Genomic DNA, 21381 nt, shown 5'->3' on the forward strand with positions numbered 1-21381 from the left:
ATCTTTTTAGAAGTGGGGTGTTGGGGAGTGAATATGAAATTGTTTTTTTTATTATTAAAATTTGAATTTTTTTTTAATGTTCTTGGATTGTTTAATGTGTTGAAGTTAAAAATAAATTTTAAAAGATAAAAAATATTATTTTGATAATTTTCTGAGTGAAAAATAATTGATATTACATTCTCAAATATCTTTTAATCTTATAAATATCAAGCACCAACCTCTCAAAATTTATTTATTAGCATCATACATCTATTATGCAACATGATAGTCTGAATCAACACTTTAAATATCCATAATAATTATACAAAAGAATTAAGAAAATGATGAAAATACCTGTTAAAAATTAAAAAATAATTATAATGCCTATCACGACGTGCACAACGGAGCTACCTCTTGGAAGTTAAAGAGTTTTGGATTTAATCATAAAGTTATGATTATTAAGTTCAGGAGCCGCCACCTAGTATTATGGTCACTAGAAAACCTAATGGTCTGCGAGAGTCCGAGTAAGAGAACTTGTTGTGCAAGGAAAAGACACATTACTCCTAGTGCACTCTACCTAAGGTAAGCTACATTGTTTATCAATTGTTTTTTCTAGGTCATGTTATCTGTTAGTCTCATCTAAGACAAATCTTCTTTCATGAAAAAATCTCTACCTTATTGGGTTAAATTCTAACCATTCTAAGTCCAAGATTTATCATGACATTTATTTCCTATTCCTAATGTTTCGGGTAACAAACTAGTTATTATGAGATTTTTGGTATTTTGACCAAAACTCAATGGATAATCATAAACCGGTTACAATATCCATTGTTGCATTTTTATTTAGAAAAATATGCATGAAAAAAATCCTTTCGGATGTAAGAAAACAAAACATCTTTTTTTTTTGTTTTTTTTTAAATAAAGTTCATTTTTGAAATTTTGGATTTTTCTATTTTTTATGGGAGAAAATAAGATATTTTAATATTGTGTCTATATCTTACAGTGTAAGTTTGCGGTTCGATATTAGACAAAATTGTTAGAAAAACACGCGACGGATCCACATATAACTTTAGAATGGTCTTTTGAAAAATTATTTTTTTAATTATTTTTTAAGTATTATCATCTTTTTTTTAATACATGGGCTACTCGGGCACGAAGCCCAAGCATGACCCGTTCAGATTGAGTTGGGCCAACTAACAACCCAACAATCTTCTCTCCTTTTTTATATATAATAGGTTGGACCTAACCCAACCGTGTGGGCTGAGCTAAGGGTCCAATCTACACAACTTAGTAATTGGCCTAGCCCAATGACTAAACTGTGTGGTAAACTGCAAAACATGAATTATAAGTCACTCTCTGCATGTTTACACGCAGAAGAAGAAGAAAAAAAGGGTGATGAAGTTAGTTACCTGGTGCCGGGAGGGGGGGGGCATTGGCTGCCTTTGTTAGGAGGTCCAACAAGGAAATGGTGGAGAAGCTGGCGATTGACGACTGCTGCTCAAGTTGCTGAAGCTGCTAGAAGCGCCGATGGTGGCCTTCTAGCTAGCGGTGTGGCTGGTAAGAATCACTCACGGTGTTGGTATGGGAAAAAGAGGATGAAGAGGAAACAAGGTTGGTTGGTAAAAAAAAATGGTGTAAAGGCTAAATTTTTGGCTAACTTTCCACCCAACTTTATTGCCCCTCAATACTCGAAATCCACTTCTATTTATAGGGGGTGGAAGAGGAACATCTTGTCTTTATCGGGGACTAATCTTGGTCCTTGATTCAAGCTAGAAGGATCTTAACTGTTGGTTTAAAATTGTCATCGTGATCTGTGAAAATCAGGTTGTTAAATGCTGATTTGGTTGGCCTCTTTTGGGGCGGTACCGCAACAACTGTCGAGGCAATTAGCTAATAAGAATTACATTAGGATATAGTACAATGTCAGGCCATCATAATGGTGTATGGTTTGTCTGATTTGGTTGAGAGACAAATCATTAACTGCTCTAAAAAAATAGCAACCTGAGCAGCCTTTTCAGGTACAAATATAGAAGATGATGAACAATAACTAGATAAGTCATCTGGCTTTCTCTTTTTCTCTTTTATGTTGTTTCTGCTGGTCAAAACGATGCTATTTTGATCAAAATGAGTCGTTTCATTTAAATGAAACGACACTATTTTGACTACTTAGGGTTTTAATTAGAGATTTGACTAAAGTTCAATTTAGTCATTTGGTTTTTTATTTCTTTTAGTCATACCCGCACCCTTAATTGACTTAAAATTTTTAATTTTATATAATTTTACCCTCATCAAATTCCAATATCAATCCTGAATTTCAACGTCTTTTTTATTTTGATCATCGGTTTTGGGTTTATGCAAACTAACTCTCAATTGATCATTAAACTCTCAATTTTCTTCAATTTCACCCATGTTTTCAAACAAATTATATCCCCGAAGTTAAGCGTCTTTTTGAAAAAGATCATTGACTATGAATTTCTTCAATTTAACCCTTAATTGACCTTAAACTTTGATTTTCTTGCAATTTTACCCCTGATTTCAATCAATTGACTTTGAAAAAATTAAGTTTGGTCCTCTAAAATTCTAATCTTCTCAATTAAACCCAAATTGAGCTCCCAAATTTAATTTTTCACCAATTAAATCGCTAATAAAATTAGTTTGACCCATTAAAGGTATAATTAAGTCCTTGCACCTAATTAAATCTTTTAATTTGACCCAAATTAATTCTTAAACATAATTAAACTTTTAATTTAACCCATGATTAAATCAAATTGGCTTATTAAAAATCTAATTAAATCTCTGGACATAATTTTCATGCAGTTCCTTCTAATAATCATTTAACTTAACATTAAATCTACATTGTCTCTCTAGGTTTGGGTACAATAAGACATGATTAAGCTCCCAATTTCATCCAAAATTCCAGTTTGATTCTTCTATATATATTTGAAACCCTCTCAACTTGTTTTTGCCACATTGTCACTCTTATTACTTCTGTTCTTAATTTTCATAAGAAAAAAATAAATAAATTTGAGGGAAATAATCCAAAATAGGTTTATGACAATGCCCAAAAAATAACTAGTGACGCGCTATTAGCTACTCTTTGTAGCTCACTTTAAAGAAAAAGACAAATTTATAAATAAAAGAGAATATAAAATGGATCCCAAAAGTAAAGTAGTAACTAATACGATATTATTAATTACTCTTTAAATACCATAAAAGTTTTTATTAAAATTTTTCATTTGAAGCGACTAGTCTTGTCACTCTTCTTGATCTTCATTCGAAGTTGGGAATTATATATATTCCTTTCGAATTTATTAACACATTAAACAAATTGAAATGGTGCTTTGTTTGTAAGATAGTTACATAATTGACTAAATTAGTCATCATACCATGCTTAAGAGAATTTAATGATTTACTATTTTATTTTTTGAAAATTCAACTTTGGCATAGTTCAATTTGAAAATTTGCCACATTTTGTCAAACATATAATAATTGTCTTGTCTTGTTTATGTAAGACTTTCTATGATAATCAGTGATGGTGACTATGAGTATGGTGGTATTCTTTCTACTTGAGGATGAGGAGAAATTTCTATAAATAAAAAGGAGTTGGATGCAACAACGTAACTAATTATGTTACTCTTCTTGATTTTCATCATAAAAATACATATGAACATCTAAGTGGAACAATCACTAAGTTATTACTTGAGTTGCAGCATTTAAGTTACATGGATCTGAGTGTAAATCATTTTGAAGAGAATCATTTCTCATATTTTGTTGGGTCCCTAAGCAAACTAAGATACATGAATTTCTTCGACAATTTTTAAACTAGAACTCTCTCAAATCAGCTTTGCAACCTCTCAAGATTGCAATTTTTTTTTATCAAAATTATAATTCTGATGTTAATTTTGAAAGTATTAATTGTCTTTTTAACCTCTTTTTCTCTTGAATATCTTGACCTGAGCGAAAACGATCTCAGTCATGCCACTAACTAGATGCAAACAATTAACAAGTTTCTTCTTTTAAAAGTCTTTAAGTTAAATGACTATCCTATTTCTCTTTCTTACAATCATTTTGTAATAAACTATATAATAGGTCAAGAACAGTTAAGTTATTATTGATGGTAGACAACCTATTGAATATTAAAGTAAAATAGTTTTTCGAGAAATCAATGACTGCAAGAGATTTAAAAAAACTTGCAAGAGAAATCGATGGAGGAATGACATTTGAAAAACTACAAAAACTTGAATACAATTCATGTACGTGAGGGAGTTTGGCAAGCACTAGTAACTAATCATTGGTCTGACTAAGATTATTTCAACTCAGGTCAAGACTCTAAAGAAGAAAGATAAAAAAAAAAAAACCGTTAAGATTTTCAAAATTGATATCCCAATTATATCCAAGTTCAAGATAAACAAGGTTGTTACTAAAGTTTGGACAACCAATTGAAAGTAGAAGCAATATGGTTGTAAGAGAGAGAGTGACAACAAGGGATTTAGAAGAAATTATAAAAGAACGAGAGAAAGGACAGTTGTTTTAAAGATAACAATCATTTAACAATAAAACTTTTAAAAGAAAAAACTTGTTAACCGTTTGCACCCAGTCAATAGCTTGACTAAGATCATTTCTATTCAGGTCAAGATGTTCAAGAGAAAAAAAGTTAAAGAGATAGTCAAAACTTTCAAAATTAACACTAGAATTATAACTAAGATCAAAAGATTACAATCTTGAGAGGTTGCAAAGCTAATTTGATAGAGTTCCAGTTAAAAAATTATCAGAGATTCAAGTATTTCGATCTGCTTAGGGACCCAATGAAATATAAATAATGATTCCCTTCAAAATGATTTCTACTCAAATCTATATAACTTAAATGTTGAAACTCAAGTAATGAATTAATAATCATACCACTTAGATATTCATAGATATTCTCCTAATGAAGAATAACTAACCAATTATGTTGTTCCATCCAACTCCTTTCTATTTGTAGTAATCTCGCTTTTCTTCTTCACTTCCCTGAGTAGAAAGAATACCACCATCACTATCAATAATTATTATAGAAAGTCTTATAGAAATATCAGAAGGCATTGGTTGATATTATAGAAAATCTTAAAAAAACAAGACATTATTATATTTTTGGTAGAATGTGGCAAATTTTCAAGTTAAACTATACCCAAGTTAATTTTTTTTTTTTAAATAAAATAGCTCCCCACACCATCTTCTTGTAACCAAACCAATAATGTTCTTCTTAGATGAAGTACAAGAATGTAAAAGAACAAATTAAACATAGGTAATCATAAAAACAAATCCAATCACTGTTGACCAACAATTAATCAAGCAAGAATGGTTAAAAATCCAAAAGTTAAATAATTTAAAGCTTGAACGACATGTAGTTTTGGCTTGTTCTCCTTTCTGGTAAACCAGTAGGCCAAGTTCTAGAGAATTAATGAATGGATATAATTGCTTTTTAGTTTATACCACGATTTCTAAACCAACGAAGAAGGCGAAAGAACAATACCTAGTAAGGATTTAACTTGATTACTCTATAAATTGCCCAAGAAATCCCACTCGATATCCTTTGAAAACTGCATTCAAAACCCAAAAAAAAGCACCAATAAGTTAGTATCCTGAGCATAATTTTAACATAATTAACTGTGAAGATGAGGAATCTTAAACAGAATTAGAAACCTGGGGTGCTTTTTCTTTGACTTCCTGAGCGTAGTTTTTGCCCAAACAACGGCTACCCATTTCGGTGACTTGTCTAATTAGCGAAACTGGTCTGGCCTTGGTGATAGCCACCACTCTGATCTGCTGGCAACCATGAACTGGCCTCTATGCTACCTAAGAGAAACGGCGTAGAGCATAGCAGAGAGCCACCGTCGCCACTTTGACCGCTCCAGATACCTTGAACCATATGTGTTTTCCCTGAGATTAAAACCTACGAATGATTAGTTCCAATGACCAAGGAGAATAGATCTGGACCAGCTGAAGACTTGCTTGACAGAGGAAAAAAACAGAGAAACATCAAAGTTGACAATAATTACGGGACTGCCGGTGAATTCACTGCGCAAAAGACCATCATCTTTTGGCTTTTGTTGTAATTATAATATAATGATCCGTTTGTCTATTTATTAAATATCTTTCTCGGTCAATCACGGGAACTTTTTATTCATCCAATTTTAATTTTTTTAGTATTGTATTATTTAGGGTAATTTTTTAAAAAACATATATATTAAAATAATATAATTTTTTATTTTTTAAAATTTATTTTTAATATTAACACATCAAAATAATACAAAAAAACACTAAATAAAAAGCTGTTGAGTTACAATATCAAACAAAGTTTTAATTTATTATTAATAATATTTTTTTTCTAAAAATTATATTCATAGTATATTTATCAATTAATTTTATCAAGTGTTTGGATGGGAGATGTAATAGTTTTTTTTTCAAAACTATAATCCTTTTAAAGCACACAACATACCTTTTAAAATAAAAACATATATGCTTTTCATTGAAAAAAAACACCACACTTTCCGCTCAAATACACACTTAGTAATTAGTCATTGAGCTTACCAAAATTAAAAAAAAGTTGGAGACTTTATTTGATTAATCACTTACATTTTCTAGCATGGCTGTATTTTTGTGTTGATTAATCTCTACATGGAAAAAAAATTAGTTTTTTTCTTTGGATGTTTTTACTAGCAACATATCCCATATGTTCATGCTAGGAGTTTGCAACAAGAACAGTTGAAGAAAGATGAGAGCTGCTCATTATTGATACGGTATTCTTTTGACAGCTTCTTCTCACAATCTATTCCACACAGGTTCACATCGTTTTTTCCAGTTAAGGTAATCAATACCAGGAAGAAGGGATGATCTTAACTCTCAAAGATGGAAGACTCATTGAAAGTTTCAGCTTGTCTCTAGAGATGAGCAGCACATCATCATATTCATGGGATATCAACTTGAAGGCTATCAGGAAAATTTTACCCCATTACTGATGAGGCATGCTTGCTGATATGGATAATTATAAAGCCATGTTTTTCCATTTTTCCAGACTCCAAACAAGCTAGCCTCAACTTCTATCTCCTGAGCACGTCTTCTCTCCTCATAGACACAGCTTGCAGCAAATTCAGAAAGTTTTTTGCTGAATTCCTTGAAGTTCAAGAGGCTGCAGCCTCATACTGCATGGGAAAAAAGTTCATCCAAATTATTCAGATTAAGAGTTAATTAGAACAGTATTAGCTACCAATTGTACACTGTCATTTCGTACTGCCACAGACAAAACTAGCCAGCCTAACCCTGAATTTTTTAATTTTCTAAAGTTGCTTGTGCAACAGACAGGTTAAACCTATGAATTTTTGGACAGGTTTCCAGTCACAAAATTGACGAGCAAGTATAGAAGGATACAGCAGTAGTTCCCATCCATGCTCGATCTCATATAAAATTCATCAAAAGGTCTAACATTTCACTTGCATCTGTAGATGATATTTTCGTCTGTGAGCAATCAAGATCTTAGAAAATTTAAACAACTGCTTTAATGAACATTCTGATTGTGAAGGATTTATACATGCAGAACTGGTTGCTGCAGTTCTCCTTTAACGAGGAGGTTGTTAGCTTGAAGCCCCTGCCCTAAACTATTAAAAGACCTCAGACATGATTCCAGTTTACTACCATCCATTGTAAATATTTGCTACATTGATAAAACAAGAGTTCCTATCAGCCAGACTGGTTGTCTAGAATTCAGACAGTGGAAAACAAACAAGACAAAACTCACAAGATCATATCTTGCAAACGCGATGCTGAACCTCCAAATAAGTGTGTGTGGCCGCTTTAAAAACGAACCCTAAATGCTTAACCATCCACCATTGCAAGCTCCTAATACAAAGAAACGATCGATATAACAAAACGTCAATAATAAGAATATCCATGACCAAATACCTCCGAGGATAATAAGAGGACATAACTACCAGCTTAATATCCACAACATGCGATGAAAAATCCTATGTACAAGACTTATGGGTAGCTAAGAAGAGGTTCAACTGGTTAAAAGTAGTCTGACCATTAAAATGATTCTCTAGTGCTCTCTTTGTCGGGTCTGGATTGGAAATAATACAAAACATAATCTGTGAGACTAGTAGTTTCCTCTGCTTGGCAGCACCTGGTCTTCCTTATTACAAAAAATACTAGAACAATTAAGAAATAAAATATTATGGATTGAAACAGTATAAATATTCTTTATTCTTGCCAAAAAAAACTGAATAGTCCAGCAATTGAGGGTACAATTGTTTTTTTTTTTTTAAGAGGATACATTCCTCATTGTAAAATTAATTAAGAACAAAATGGTTTAGATATTTTGTTACTGTGCAATAACTATTTTACCCTTAAAAACAACAATAATAAAAAAAAGCTTTGAGTGAGGGGCTCTTGTCTTTTTTTTTAAAAAATAAACAATTAACTTACTATCATACTCTTAAGAGAGAGAAAAAATTAACATATATAAAGGGGCTTCTCTGTCTTTTTTATTTTTTAAAATAGTAAAATAATAATATTATCCTTGAATTCCGGAAAAAAGTAAGATTGTTTATGAGATGATTTTGTCTTTTTTTATATATTTTTGAATTGTTTTGATATATTAATATTAAAAATAATTTTTTTAAAAATACATTATTTTAATATATTTTTAAATAAAATATAATTAAAAAACAACTACCACACAGTATCATCCATCTTATTAGTTTCTTACCATCTGCATGCTTAAGCTGTAGCTTTCTTCTTAGATTCCTATAACCCGAATCAAACAAACAAAGTGAGGAAGAAAAAGGCAAAAGTGGCATGCACCCTTAAAACGAGCACGCAACACCAATACATCATAGTATATTTTAATCCCTAAATCTTTCGATTGTGCTATTAGCTCCTAAACCAGCCAAAATAATAACATTTAAATATATTTTTTCCTGTTCAGCCTGTGGTCTTTAATACTTATGCAAGTCTTTGATTGATTCTGTGTGCAATCGTTTGTTGACGATATGGTTGTTGTTTCAATAGTCACCCACTTGTTTAGCTAAATGTGTGCAATCTCCATAGATTCGATTCTCCTTGATCATACTCATCAACGAGTTTGCTCATCAGTTTGTTTCCAACGTAGAAATATTTGTTCCTGAAATGAAGAATATCTTACATACAAGGCAGGCAGCCTAGGACTTCGACAGAGGTGATGAAGTTCTAGAATCGCAGTGGTTGGACTCTGACCAAGGATACAATGATATGAATATGCTCTTGCCCAATATTAAGGATTGCTGTTTCATGCTTTCTGAATGTGCTGATAAAGTTGGATCAACATAATGAAGCTGTAAAAGCTTTACTTTCATGTGGGCTGGCTGCATTCGTCTGGTCACTTCTGTTATCGGCGCCGAAAGCTGATAGCCAAATCTGGGATTTCAGTTGACTACGAGGACTTCAGCTTTTGGAATTCTGAGACGGATAGGTTAGAGACATATAGCGCGGCAACATGGGCAGCAGGTATTATCATCTGTGGAAATGCAATTTGTAAAATACGGAAATTCCTTAGTGCCTGGGCAGGCTGCAGAAGTTCCGAAAGATTTTGTTGAAAAAAAGCATCCTACTGTTCTTTCTGTCGATTAAAAAAAATAGCATAAATCACCGGAAATTACTATCAGATTTTTATTTTTATTGACTAACAGGTTCCTGATATACTCATTGTGGTGGTTTAGCGGGGAGGAATGTAGAAAATTCAATGTTATATCTCTCAGTGAAACTGCTATTACACTTGCTGGAAGTAGACAAATCAGAGCCCTAACATCCTCTTTAAGCGACATCCTTATTCACTGTCTCCTTCAATGTTGAAAATATTAACAATTATTCCTGACACTGTTCCTGTTTCAAACCCATGGGCAGCTTCTTCCTGGGAGATCTCCTCCCCCAAGCATGCTCTTGGGGAAAAAGATAGGCTAGAATGTGAGGACTGGTAAACTTCATAGTAGGCTACCGGAGAATCATAGAGATTGGTATCAAGATCAGACAAAGTCAATTATTAAATGATGTCTTGGATATCTTTGACTATCAACTAGATTGTATTTGGTTAACGTGCTGAGATAAAAAAGAGATGAAAAAAGGGTAAAAACAGAGAATACACGACCCTTTACACTTCCTGTTGAAAGCAATTCACTTCAAAATTGTTTCAGAAACAAGTTTATTTTATGTTAGTAACTCTAATCAAACACATTTATATCACTTTTCATTTCTATCCTAAAACCATTTAACGAACTCTCTTGTTGGTACAGGTCTACGGCTGGAGATAAGTAATAGCTGCAGTGGCCAGCTTGACAACTGCCTATGCTTGATTGATTTTGCTTGTCACAAAGACATCTCCGAGTGGTAGAAGTTTCACGAGGATATACACTTGCGCCAAGCTTATTTCTTGAGATGAAAGCGATGTCGACACATGCTTGAATGGGAGTCTTATCTCCAGGGAACAATTATCGGATTATGAAAAAATCAGAATGATTCTTGAAGGAGTGAAAAGGGGGCAAAAGAGCTGCATGATAAGGCAATACCTTTTATGCGAAAGAAGTTGCACAGGCTGACCTCTCTTAATCAAGATCATGATAAATGGTCATTCAACTTCAATTCTTTAAGATGAGTCATTTCTGGATAAATGGCTTAAAAGATTGCTTCAGAAAACAAACTAGACATGTTTGATGGTTAGCGAGGAAGGGTGCAGGGAGTTGCATTTTAATGGTTTCTTCAGGGAGGAGATAGATGCTGTAGACAGTGCTTTGCAGTTTTTGTGATAGATGATGTACAATGGCTGCCTTATTGTCAAAGCTCCCACAGAAGCAAGGTAATGTCTGTAACACAGACTTGACTCAGAATACAGCTAATATGGCTTATTGGTTATTTTCATTTTATAAATTTCTAAAGATGATGTCTCCACACAAGTACACGCGTGCACATGAAGAGAGACAGATAGAGGAGGGGGTTGTTCATATCAGGGGTGATCGGCTTCCATTATGCCAAGGAAGAAAAGGTTGTTCCGCTGGCTGCTCTGCTAATGGTCTCTGGGGAAAAACTAATAACTCCAGTAACACATCCCAGAGCCAAGATGGTTCTTCTGACCTGATCATGGTGCTTTGTGTATGATAATGCATGAGATTCGAAACAAAAGCTAATCACCGATAAGATTACTTTAGCAGGCAGAAGCCAGAGTGTTGAAATGGCCAAGTCCAAGTATAAGAAGTCAATCATAACATGACTAAGAGAAGGCAATGGCTCAGCACGACAATCAATAGATGTTAATGAACCCCCTCAATTCAGTGAGACAACAGTCCTCACAGCCATGATCATTTCGGTATAGATGCAAATGTCACAGTTACCTAGTTTGAAGGCAGGTATATTCAACTGATAAGACACTGGAAACGACAGCATTTGTAGATATAGAAGGTACCGATGCTGGAGATAGGTTTCAACGGTTATCCTCAATGCTATGTGTATCTAAAGAACAGTGTTCGGGATGAAACAAAGCGAAGCATGAACCAGATCTACAACCCAACTAAAAAGACCTTAACGTACAATTGTGATAGCCTTTCAAAGTGAAGCAGCCAAATAGCTAGCCTGCATCCAAACCAACCTACTACGCACTCGTATCACCTATCAAGCCTGCTAAATAGTGGTAAAATTGCTTCGACAAAAAGAGCAGATCACTCCCTTGTTTCAAAAATCACAATATGTCAACTTCTATTCTCATACCAATAGTCTGAATGGACTTTGTTTGGCTTTTGGCAGTTGGCAAACCTCCCCTATCCAACTGAAACATTCAATGCAGGAACCTACTGAAAGAAATTCAAGGACTCTTAAATGGCTCAACCACCGACAAGAAATTCAAATCAAATAGGACAGTAAAAGTTATACTCTAACCCAGCAACCCGATAAAACTTTGAGAGAGAAAGGTTGACAAATCCAGAAAATATATTTCCACAAAGAAAATCCAGTATGCATGATGAGTTACTTTGGATTGAGAAAATATGAAAACAGACCAAGCAAGAAACCTTTTTCATTTCCTAGGCAAGCCATCTATTTCCTTCTCAACAAGTTTAGCAAACAGACAAATAAATAAATAAACCATGTGTGTGGGCGGCGCGGGCATATGTGATATGTGTGGATGTGTGGATGTATGCAGATATCTATCAATGTCAGTGCTCTTTTCTTATGTGTTGTCTGTGTGCACATGCAATCATTTCTTCCTAATCCCAATACACAGGCGAGTGCAAATAACTATAAGTCTTCACTGGCACAGACAGTCACGTGTCTAATCCCAATACATGGGCAAATGCAGAAAAGTCCTCAATGGATCAACTAGAAACAAATTCATCGGTATCCTCCAATATGCATACAAAGACAACCACAGGTAAATTAACACAAATAAAACTGCAATTATGTAACAAAAAGAACGTCGAATCCGAGTTGCTAACCATTGTCGAATAATTATTGAAAAACACACGATAACGTTTATCCTACTAAAAGTGCTGATTCCGATATTTGTGATTCTCGAAACTGCAAGGTTGTGATATCATCCCCCATTACCATTTCCCAGTTTGCAAATCCTACAGAAAATGGCCGTTTCCATGGTTTAGCCTGATTGATCGCTTTACAATAAAGTTTTCTTACATAGCACCTAACGGCCATGGATAATAAGAGGTCGAGCGGATAAAAAAGAAAGCAAGAATCACCTGCAAGACCGCACTATTCAACGCTTTCCACGATGCCCGCCACCTGACCTTGCACCAGGATAGCGAGCAAATTGCAACCTTAAATCGACCGAATCACGGTCATGCTCATCAAATCTATAACCTGCAAAATCGAGCTTGACTATTTTACGTTGCACGATTAACCACGCTTTGAACGGCGAATTAGGGCATCGATAGATAGCTCACTTAAGGCGTTGAAATCATTTATTTCAAGTACATAAACTCAAAATACACCAAACATTCATCATCACTGTTTAACACACCCAAGTCGCATATATGGGACACCATTCGCTTCCTGACAGAAAAAAAGGCAATGCAAAAGCAGAAAGGACCAAGACAGCCCATCCACTTCCCAAGGTATGGTCTGCGGCAGTGTTTTTTGTCTACCATATGCATATATTGAAACTGGGATAAGGTTGAAACTGGGATAAGGAAAACGTAAGGCTAAACGTGGCGTGAGAGATTGACATCGGATCTTGCAAAACACAATTAGCCATATGGATAATCATACAGGCCTCAAATAGTTTGGCTAACCTATTTGACCAGTTAGGCTTAAAATCCATCAAGATTTGATGACGAACTCAAGTCAGTTTACAGTATTCCTAGCAGTATACGAGGGTCAAAATGTCACGGCTATTTGATAAATCCATCAATATGATCAATCAACTGCCCAGACTTCCAAGAAAATGACTCTAATGCATTTCTACTATTCAACCATCTCGAAGTTGGCTCACATCCCTAAAATATATTACTGCTACGCAGCAGTGAACAACCCCCAATAAAAAAAAAACATGCAAAAAGAATAGGTACATTATAAAAAACTAGCATGGAAAAGGAAATGTGAGATAAGTAACAGCTATGATGCTACGGGTCAGTAAACTGATATATGAGACTGAGACTTCCGATAGGGGGGGAATACAGAGCATGTTAAGCTCACCTTGCAATGCATCCATGGAAGTGGCAGCATGTGCAGGACTCAAAAAGTCAACAAAACAGAGTACCAACGGATCTCCCCCAGGCTGCACATTTTAACAACCAGTGAATTCACTGATGTGCTATAACATTGACCCAGCAAATACTAAAACAATGAAAATCGATAATGATAATCGTACTGATAATAATAACTAAGATAAACAGACTCACATGTCTTGATTCCTTGCTTACAAGTCTCACTTCTTTGTAGCCAACAAAAGGGCGAAAGATATCTGTTAATCCCAAGTGAAGGAACATAAAACAGATGGGTAAAGGTACCAGGGTACTGAAATTACATATGGAAGGCTAGGAAACAAAAATTGAAGGTAAAAGGGCCAAGCAATACTGTCATTACATATGGAAAACAATCAAAGGATACGGGAAACTTCCCGACGTGTACAGTCAGAAGGCAAGCCCTCCACAAAAAGTGTGCTGCTAGCATCAGGAGGAAGGGAAACCTCAGATCTTCCACTTCCTGTTCGCATTGACCTGTCTTTTACACTAGACCCTGGGTCCATGGACCCCATACTTACCATGCGCAGATCATCAACAGGACGAACAGGCACCCCACTTATGGCTCTAGCAGACTGTCCCCCACCGTAAGATGAAATTGTCTGAAACATTCATTCAATTACTCAGATAGTTTTAATCAGGAGCCAACCAAGAAAGATAGAATTGAGGTTAAAAAATGAAACAAGACCACCATTATCAAAGACATTAGCAGCTAACAACATGTAACTTAAGAAGAATTTTGAACATAATTAACTTAGACACCTTTTGGGTATCTATTATTTTCTTATTAAATCCAGATTATGACCTTGTTTTGGCATTACAATTTGGTTTCATCTGTTCTACATTCTTCAATGCCCATATAAAAGCACCTCAGCATGACATTCAACATAGGCTTTCATTGACGGGTCAAATAAACAGAAGTACTGTTTGTTCTCGCCCCCCCCCCCCCCCCCCATTCACTTGATTTGACATGAAAAGAGATAAAGAAGAACCAAGTACCCCACTATGCAAGTAACGGTCATAGGATGCTCCAATGGAGTCCGAATCTCTAATTACACGAAGAGCTCCTCTATCGTCATCACGGGAATAATAACTGGATAGGTCACGGCCACTGGGTACATCTACAAGATCAAGAATGTATGCCAACAAGAAATAAACCATCAGAAGAACAACCAAGGAACATACAGCATGAAAAAGCATAAAAACAGAGCTAACATGTGAGTGAAAATAAAACAATCTATGGAAAACAAAAGGCTCATAAACTGGTTTTTCAAATAAAGAACCGTAGATTACTACATTGCAGAGAATCAAATTGCTGAAATGACCAAGGCTGCACTAAAAAGGCAGAAAATAAACATAGAAATCCACCAATTTTGAGACTTTTTAAGTGCTCCAGTTAATATGTAAAGGAAATGGTAAAACAAAAAAACTCAGTAAGAGGAAAAAAATCAAGAAAGAAGATTTCTTTTACTTGAATATAAACCCAAAAGACGATAAATTATCCAAAAACATAAATTTCCCATGTTATAACGCACGAACATCATAAAGGCCTCTAAAACCAACAGCAAAATTAATGAAAAGGATCAATCCTTTCAGCTTCCCATTCCTTTCAAAAACAATTAACACAAAGCTTTCAGCCCCATTACCAAATACATGATTAAGCAGGAAATTATACACGTAAATCAACAAATACAAGGCACAAAATGTTAAGAGAACAAATAAAAAAAAACGGATTGCAAGCAGGAAAGTAGAAGCTTTAATAGAGAATTAAAAAGAAATAAATATTGATTTTGAAGTCATACCGTAATCAGAGCGAGGGCGTTTTCCAGTGAGAGAAGGCATAGACTGCGGTTGCGGCTGCCGTGAGTCGCCGGCGTATCTCCAGTAACTATCCGCCATATCTTAGAAAAAAGAGCAGGGGAGATGGGATATTAAGAGAACTGAAACTGGAATTGATATCATTACAAGAACAGGAAGTTAACTTAGATTTTATTTTCTTTGGTAAATTATATCTTCACCCCTAAAGTTTGGAATCCCCATTGTCATCTTTGATGTTTCCCAATATTCCCAATTTGACCCCTAAGTAAGTGTTGCCAGTAATTTACTTCAAAGAGAGAAAATAGTTTAAGAAATAAAAAAACATATTTCTATCTTCTTCTTTCTTTCTTTCTTTTACAGATTTGAGAGAAAGTAAGTAATGAAACTCTCAAACCATTATTTTTCTTCTTTTTATTATTATGGATTTGAGAATATATAAATAACGATACTCACAAAATATAATATATACGCGTGCGAATAGTTCTATACACGATTTATTAAACTCTAGTTCGATTTATATAAGGAAAATATAATAAAAACATCTAAAAATTAAAAGGAATTCAAGATAAAAAAAAATTAGACTTACTTGGTTTTCTTATAATTTTTTTATTTCAAGATAAAAATCAAACATTATTTTATAATCTTATTAGTGATATAATTTAATTCATTAAACAAACATTTTAACCAATTATTCTGTTTAAGATATAAATTTAGATGATCAATTGATTAAAGGAGGGAAGAATATAGAATTAAAAAGGAATTCAAATCACTTAAAAGCATTTCAAACTCAACCAATAAATTCAATATACTTAAATTATAGTTAGCATTTACTTAAGGAATAACAGAGCATTGTTTGCTAATTAATGCAATAAAGTTAACTAGAATTAGAGAACTTGTGAATTGCAAGAAATCAGGTTCATCTTCCACTTTTCCTTTTCTTGCACCACAAGTCATCTTGATGCAATCACTACTTGATTATAAACAACTTTCCTCTCTTTTGATTCCAAAACTTGTTTTTTTCTTGCTGCAATTTGTTTAGATGAGATTCTGAGTATCTTTCCAAATCTCTTACAACCTTGTTTTGATAGAAAAAAGAAGAAGATACAAGCATCAATGGTGTTGTTCCGAAGTGTAACCTTATGAGCTGGGACATAGAAGTCAACGCATGACATCATTGGTGGACAAATCATGGATTTTATAATTTTAGTCCCTAGGCTTTATCCATGTTATAACTTGGTCTCTCAGGTTTAAAAATCTATAACTTAGAGCTTGTTTGTTTTTGCGTTTCAAAAACGCTTTTGAAAAAAATTAAAATTTTATTTTTTTCTTTGCTTTAAATTAATATTTTTTTGGTGTTTTAAGATCATTTTGATGCGCTGATATCAAAAATAAATTTTAAAAACTAAAAATATATTATATTGATATATTTAATTTCAAACGAAATGCAATTTAAAAAATAACCACTACTACACTTTTAAACATCCCTTTAGTCTCACGAATCTTGTTAATGGTTATATTATTAATTAATACATTATTATTATTATTATTTTTATCAAACCCCAACTTTTTTTAAAAAAAATAATTAACTTGTCAAATGGTACATTTAGAATTTAGAAAACAACCAACAGATTTCTTAATGGAGCAAGGTCAACAAGAATCAAGGGACTAAAGTGTAAGATATCAAACATGAAGGAGTAAGTTTTGATTGCATTCAAAACCGCTGAGCTAAAGAATAATTTACTATTACGTTATCCATAGTATTGGTCAATCATGAGCTTGCACCACCTAATCAATCCTGTATTTATCGATCGATCTCCTCGTATTTTCTACCTTTTGCCCAGAACTTCCCTTCTTGTCTCTCTATAAATTTTGATCTCTAGACACTGTTCATTTCTTTCTTAAACTCTCAAGACAGTGTCCTTCTGTAATCATCCTTGGACCAGATATTTTGAGGCATGAGAAGATCTAATCTCTTATTATCTTCAATTTTTGTAAAGCTTGTTATATATTATTCATGAGCTTATATTCCATTACTTCTGTTTTCTTTTGGTGCTAGACTTTGCAGCTATATACATGGCAGAATCCGGTGACTATCCCTTGTACAGCTGCAGGAATTGTAGGAATCCACTTGCTTTCGATAGGGATCTCCTCTCTAAGGCTTACAAGGTGACGAACAACTCATTAGTCAACTGATTCTGAATTGAAAACTGATTATAATACTCTTCGAGGTGAGTTTTTTATTTTATTTTTCAAATGATTTGGTGTGGCTAGGCAAGATCAGGGCAGGCATACATGTTCTCTCATGTGATGAACATTGTTTTGGGACAAAAAGAAGACAGGAAGATGCTAACTGGGATGTACACAGTTGCTGCTGTATTCTGCAGAAATTGTGGTCACGAGCTGGGTTGGAAATATGTGAGAGCTTTTGATCCATCACAGAGGATCAAGGAAGGGAATTTCATAGTTGAGAAATTGAAGCTTGTGAAGGAATATTAATTATTCACAACAAGAGTCATATTGAGAGAGAGATTCATATTCTAACTTAATATGTCCCATATGAAGTGGTTATGAATTCATTTGCATTTGACTGTTTGCTAATAATTATAAGACTGTTTATGCTTGATTAATGTTTCGTGAAATGCTTGAAAACATTTTGTTTGTGTATTGATGTTGATTTTAGACTAAAATAAGCAAAATTAGAGACTTAGAATCAGGTTGTTTTTGCGGTCTAATATAGTATGATATGTATTTACGTAGATTATAAATTTAAAAGTATTTAGTTAATCAATATATACCATAGTTTTTATATGGTTTCATAAAAAAAAACTTTATCTTAAAACTTAGAAAAATCTATAATTTGTAACTTTTCTTAAATTTATTTTTGTAAATAATAACTACAAAAATTATCATAATATCAAATACACACAATGTTTGGTAACAAATTAAATAAAAGTTGTTTTTCAAAATATTTTTCAATTGAACATGCATCAAAATTATATTTTTTTCAGATTTTTTTTATTTTCGATAACAATACATCAAAACCATAAAAAATACATAAAAAACATCAATTGATATTTTTTAAATAAAAAACAATTTAAAAGCATTTTAAAATACATAAGTTTCACAGTATCAAACATATACTAAATAATATATATATTGAAAAATTGATATTGATATATTTTATTATTAATACCCAAAATAAAAGGACTAATATGAGCGAAAGCTGATATTATCCGAAAACCTTGTAATTAAGTTTTGAGACAATAACAAATGAGTCTCTTTCTTGAACTTGTCTTTGGATGCTCTGGTTTTCCATTATCAAGTCTTTTTTAAGTAATTTGTGCATAAAATTAACATCTCTCTCCCTACCATACTCACAGTGACATCGTGACAAGGACAAAATAATGCGACGGTTGGATGACCTTTTCCTTGAAGACCAAACACTTTTTATTGAATTATTTAGTTAGAGTATATTAGATTGTTTTTTAAAATATTTTTTATTTAAAAATATATTTAAATTAATTTAAAAATATATAAAAATTAATTTAAAACAAAAAACCTTAAATTTTTTTGAAATACATATCTGGTTACATTTTCAAATTAGCACTTAGATAATTATAGAAATGAAACTCTATTATTGTAGTGTTTTTTTTTTAAAAAAAATAACTTAAAAAATTGAGATGCATCCAGATTTTCATAATTATTTCTTAATATGAAATTTTTATCTTTTTTTTATTAAATATTTAGGTTACTATCTACAATCGGATTTGTCAACTTAATTATATAAGCTCTGATATAAACAGGTTTGACTATAAATTATTCATTTTAAATATATGGATGATGGTAAGTGTTCAATAATCAATGTATTTCCCAGAGTGTATTTTTTCTTGAAGGGGTGTTTATAGTATATTTATGGTTGTTTTTTAAAGTATATTTTACTTGAAAATATTTTAAAATAATATTTTTATTATTTTTTTAAAATTATGTTTTATATCAGTGTATTAAAATAATATGAAAACATTAAATAAATATTAATTTAAAATAAAGAAAAACATAAATAAAATTTAATTTTTTAAAAAATATTTTTAAAACACAAAAACAAACCGAGTCAAATCTAATGTGTTGAACTTTTTCTTTTTTCTTTATTAAACATTATCCTAATGATATTTTTATTATTATAATTTTTTTAAGATTATCTTACTTTTTAAAAATAAAAAGTAATCTTCTATCTCAAAACGTATATTTTTCATGTGTTTTTAAAATATTAGCTAATATATTTTTATTAATAAAATACTAAAATTCTTACCAAACATCTATTTAATTGCTTTGCTTTAAAGCAAAGCAACTAAAGTTTTTTTTTTTTTTAAAAAAAAAGAAGAAGAACAAACAAGTTAATAACAAAATTCTCTTAAATAATTATTTTAAGATTTGAATTTATGAAGTTAAAGAATAAAACATATTTTTTAAAATTTAATTATTATGAATATCTTAGCTATTAAACTCTACATAAGGTTGACTTGAGGTAAGATTCGAATTATGGATTGAAAAAATTAACTCATGCTATATAAATTAACTCTATTTACAAAAAAATATTAAAATAATGATATTTTAAAAAAAACTTTAAAAAATTAATGAATATTTTCATCATCAAATTTCGCTAAATAAACTTAGAATTTAACTGGGTAATTTAGATTAATTCCTTTACTGGTAGAACTAGTAGTGGTAGAATGTGTATTTTTTATGATCAAAAAATATTTTTAAATTTTTTATTTAAAATTATCTTTATATATTATATTTTTTATATACTAGTATTAAAAATAATGTTTTTTTAAAATATTATTATTTTGATATTTAAAAAAAAAACATTTTTAAAACAAAGGTATTACACGACAGCTTAAGCTATCGTATCATATCAATAAATGCGCTCTCCACGCGCTATTTAAGGCGCGTTTTTCTCTATTGATTAACAACTCCGTCCATTTCTTACAAAACCCACTCACACTTTTCAAATACTACATTTCAGTCCTTAAACTTTAGAGTATTGTTAATTGTTTCAAAGCTTCATTTTCTGAAAATCATCTGTTGGCTAAGCGGGATCCATTTCTTGAGTCCCATTCATCCAAAAAATGGTTATTTTAAGGTGTTATTTTATATTTGAACTTTATATATAAATTATTTTATCCTAAATTAATGGAGTTGTGATTTAATCTATTTAAATTAATACAAACATATTATACATTATGCTTTTTTTTTCTTTTCACATGAAGTCGATCATGAACCTAGATATATATGAGATATAGGAAGTATACTTTAATTAAATATTGTTTATACATTGATAATAAAACTTAACTAACAATATACAACAAGTATTAATGTGAATTATGGAGTTCATTTAAGCAATTTTAATTGATTTTTGGAGAAAAATACAAGAAAAAATAGAATATTCATTCCTGTATGAGTGGAGGATATGAAATTGATTTTGGATCGAAAAGTTAATTCAAGTTATATTTTTATTTGAAATTATATTTTTTTTACACTTTCTCCTCAATATCAAGAGATTATTTTTTGAGATTTAACATGGAAAAGTACTTTCGTTTCTATTTTCAAACAAAAGAATCCTCGTATTCTCTCCAAATTTCATTCCACCCAAATTCTCCCTTCAAATCCACAATTCTAATCTCTTTTTAACTCCGTTCTTTGATTTGGACAAAAGCATTGAATTGGAATAATACTTTAGAAGAACACAGTAATGTTCAAACTTTAAGGATGAGAGTAAAATACTTAAACAATTATAAGGTTGAAAATATCCTTCACCAACTCAACTCTTTTAGTGTATTGA

At 32.1% G+C, this 21381-nt stretch overlaps 1 protein-coding gene and 2 long non-coding RNA genes across 6 annotated transcripts; 1 reads left to right on the forward strand and 2 right to left on the reverse strand.

The window, feature by feature from the left end:
• Positions 1-3370: 3370 nt before the first annotated feature.
• Positions 3371-6120, reverse strand: LOC112324294 (uncharacterized). Of its 2 annotated transcripts, XR_002978049.2 has the most exons (4): positions 6015-6120; positions 5659-5895; positions 5489-5555; positions 3371-4986 (listed from the first exon to the last, which is right to left on the reverse strand). It is a non-coding gene; the product is annotated as an uncharacterized LOC112324294 (long non-coding RNA). The 2 variants fall into 2 exon arrangements; XR_002978048.2 differs by having other exon boundaries at positions 5659-6080.
• Positions 6121-6649: 529 nt separating this feature from the next.
• Positions 6650-15705, reverse strand: LOC7464527 (RNA-binding protein 1). 3 transcript variants are annotated; one of them, XR_002978032.2, is made up of 7 exons: positions 15527-15705; positions 14724-14845; positions 14092-14326; positions 13884-13945; positions 13678-13759; positions 7751-7851; positions 6650-7157 (listed from the first exon to the last, which is right to left on the reverse strand). XR_002978032.2 is itself a non-coding variant. In XM_006374032.3 (7 exons), the coding sequence occupies exons 1-6, from the start codon at positions 15621-15623 to the stop codon at positions 12740-12742; spliced, it is 702 nt and encodes a 233-aa protein (XP_006374094.3). In that variant the 5' UTR covers positions 15624-15703; the 3' UTR covers positions 12299-12596; positions 12723-12739. The 3 variants fall into 3 exon arrangements, 2 of the variants coding, with proteins under 2 accessions (XP_024441855.2, XP_006374094.3); XM_006374032.3 differs by lacking the exons at positions 6650-7157; positions 7751-7851 and adding exons at positions 12299-12596; positions 12723-12843 and having other exon boundaries at positions 15527-15703; XM_024586087.2 differs by having other exon boundaries at positions 6650-7851.
• Positions 15706-17598: 1893 nt separating this feature from the next.
• LOC7464528 (uncharacterized) lies at positions 17599-18169 on the forward strand. Its single transcript, XR_002978241.2, has 2 exons — positions 17599-17708; positions 17814-18169. It is a non-coding gene; the product is annotated as an uncharacterized LOC7464528 (long non-coding RNA).
• Positions 18170-21381: the final 3212 nt, after the last annotated feature.

Source organism: Populus trichocarpa, chromosome 15, assembly GCF_000002775.5.
Source record: "Populus trichocarpa isolate Nisqually-1 chromosome 15, P.trichocarpa_v4.1, whole genome shotgun sequence".
Taxonomy (NCBI): Eukaryota; Viridiplantae; Streptophyta; class Magnoliopsida; order Malpighiales; family Salicaceae; genus Populus; species Populus trichocarpa.